The 2868-nt window shown below is 39.4% G+C and overlaps 1 protein-coding gene across 1 annotated transcript; it reads right to left on the reverse strand.

The window, feature by feature from the left end:
• Nucleotides 1–1902: 1902 nt before the first annotated feature.
• On the reverse strand, nucleotides 1903–2702 carry LOC149131325 (uncharacterized). The gene is made up of 2 exons (XM_089340724.1): nucleotides 2305–2702; nucleotides 1903–2212 (listed from the first exon to the last, which is right to left on the reverse strand). Exons 1-2 carry the CDS (start codon nucleotides 2700–2702, stop codon nucleotides 1903–1905), a joined length of 708 nt encoding a protein of 235 aa, XP_089196850.1.
• Between the last annotated feature and the right edge of the window lie 166 nt (nucleotides 2703–2868).

The following is a 2868-nucleotide window of genomic DNA, read 5'->3' on the forward strand; positions in this document are numbered from 1 at the left end:
TACCCTCATATGCCTTTTAAGACTAGGTATTGATTTGCAGATCTCTTTGCACACCGCACATGTTGTCTCAACTAGCAGTGGAGGGACAGAGCTGCATACAATTGGCTTTTTATGTGATTTTAAATGAGTGATGTACTCAAATTTGGAGAGCAGTAAACAACCACACACACCTCACAAATCCAGCTCACTATGTTCTTTTTGATGTTCATACTGTAGCCTTTTCGAAGCTGGCATTTAAGTTTTTCATAATCAAGACGTCTCTCTTCAAACATTCTGCAGCCTTCCTTCACACATCCTCTCCATTTGCTCCTCTTTAAAGCAAAGCAGTTCCCAGTTCCAATCTTCAATCTGAAGATCTTTAAGGTTGTTTTTTTTATGCACTCTTTATATCTTTTTCTTGGTTTGTGCTGAGGGCCTTTCCCAGCGTGCAATTGACTGTAAAATAGTTGTTTTGGGAGTCTTTCCTCATTCATGCGCACAACATGGCCTACCCAACGCATTTGAGAGGATATGATGGTAGATTCAATGCTCGTGCAGCCAGCATCTATAAGGATTTGTGTGTCAGGTATTTTCTGTTGTCATTTGATGTTTAAGATTCTTCTTAAATACTTTTGGTTAAAGTGCTCAAGCAAATTTAGGTTCTTACGATGTACTGTCCACGTTTCCGAAGAGTACAACAGAGCACTTAGAATACAGGACTAGGTCTTTATATTGATGCCATGATGTGCCCACACTCTCTTTTCGAGTTTACCAAAGGCTACAGAAGCCTTCTGAATATGCAGGTGTATTTCTGCATCAAGTGAACCATCTCTTGATAATGTACTACTCAGGTAAACAAAAGTGTCAATTACACCCGACCTAGTTCCATGCATCATTATATTTGACTCGGTGTATGCTTCTCCTAGTGATGGAGTGAACATTACCTTGGTCTTTTTTTAATTAATTTCCATGCTGAAGGCATTACAAGATGCTGCAAAACAATCCATGATGTGTTGCATGTCATCTTGAGAGTGAGCCAAAAAGTTAACATCGTCTGCTTACAAGAGTTCTCTAATTTGAAATTGAACCTTCTTAGGTCAAAGAACCTTCCTGTAGTTCTAATTTGCAATAGAATGCCCTTGCACAGTCCTGGAATGTATGAGTCAGCATCACAGCAAAAAATATTGAGAACAGTGTGAGAGCCAGGATATCTCCCTGCTTCACGCCATTATCAACTGCGATTTCATTGGACAATTTTCCATTCAAGACAGCCCGAACATTCATACTTCTGTGCAGACGAGCGAAATTATCAATAAACTTTGGTGGGCACCCTATTTTCCCTAATATTCTCTGTTCACTGTATGAAAGGCCTTTGTCAGATCAACAAAGTCCTGATACAGAGGAACCCGCTGCTCAATATATTTCTTCTGAATCTGTCTTGCTGAGAAGATCATATCAATCGTCCCTCAGCCAGATCTAAAGCTTCTTTGTGATTCAGGGATTACTGTAGGACAAATGTCCTCCATCAATCTGTTCAACAATAATCTAGCAAGAACTTTGCCCACAGATTCCAACAGTGATGCCCGGGTAATGATCGCAGATTCCTTTATATCCCTTGCCTTTAAACAAGGTCACCAAGATACCATCTATCGAACCTTAGGGTATAGGAGCTCCATCCCAACACTCTGTGATGAGATGAAGTATTGTTTGTGCTATGTTCTTATTACCAACCTTCAGCAGTTCCACAGGAATGCCATCTGATTCAGGTGCCTTACTTGTGTTTAATTGGTTGATGGCCATTTTAACCTCATTATAATTTGGTAATCGATCCATTTTGAAATTTACAACACATTGGGTGATGCCATCTAGCACCTCATGATCAACTCATGATGGATTATCAAATAAATCAGAGAAATGTTCTTGTCAACGTTTAAGGATTTTCTCTGACACCTTGATGACGGCAGTATTGTCTTTGGACCTAATGGGAACAATAGACAAAGTTGTTGGATCATATACTACACGCAAAAGACCATAGAACAATTTAAAATCCTTTGCGTTATAAGCATTTTGAATATCTTCAGAGATCTTCAACCACCACTTATTTTTAAGCTTTCTCAGCTCACGTTGTAAGGTGGCTTTATATTCTTTATATGTCTTTTTAATAGCAGTTAAATTCGTAAGGCACTCTTCCGGAAGCTTTTCATGGAGAGCATGTCTTTTCTTTAAAAGTTGGCTGATAATTAGATTATTATCATCAAACCAAGGTCTATGTTTTTTTCTTTTTTTTTTGCTCTGAATCCAAGTTCTTCTGCTCCTACTGTGTACAATTGATCCCTGAAGTTTATCCACGTTCCATCGAAGTCACTATCATTCAAACGTTTATTCGAAGCCTCAAGTATACCTTGCTGTTTTAACTGTCCAACATCAATACACTTCACAGTTTTGATCCCACACATACGAGAATTTTTCCAAATAAGTAACTTAAATTTCCCCCGAGCCATCTTATTGTCTGTGTTGCATTCTGCACTACGCATGACACGCACATTGCAGGCATCATTCAGATCGCATCTCCGGGTTACTATGAAATTTATCATGTAGCCATCTTTTGACTTTGGGTGTATCCAGGTAATTTTATGCTTCTTCTTTTGGCGGAAGAATGTGTTGCAAATTGTTAGGTTCAGCTCTGAACAGAGCTCAAGCAGCTTCAGACCATTGGCATTCATCTTACCGATGCCGTAATGACCTAGTGCACCCAATGTCTCATGGTCTCTGCCAAATTGAGCATTAAAATCACCAAGGATTTGCGTTCCCTCTCTCAAGATCCCAAGTTCAGCCATACATTGCTCCGGATGGGTTGGTATGTATCCTGTTGTTATGTATGAATGTATG

The sequence above is a fragment of the Octopus bimaculoides genome, chromosome 23, assembly GCF_046866305.1.
Source record: "Octopus bimaculoides isolate indiv1 chromosome 23, ASM4686630v1, whole genome shotgun sequence".
Lineage (NCBI taxonomy): Eukaryota > Metazoa > Mollusca > Cephalopoda > Octopoda > Octopodidae > Octopus > Octopus bimaculoides.

Coding starts and splice junctions, on each gene's coding strand:
- LOC149131325 (XM_089340724.1), bottom strand. CDS start 2,702: ATGAATGCCAATGGTCTGAAGCTGCTTGAGCTCTGTTCAGAGCTGAAC. Junction 2,213..2,304: donor ATAAACTTCAGGGATCAATT/GTACACAGTAGG, acceptor TCTAATTATCAG/CCAACTTTTAAAGAAAAGAC.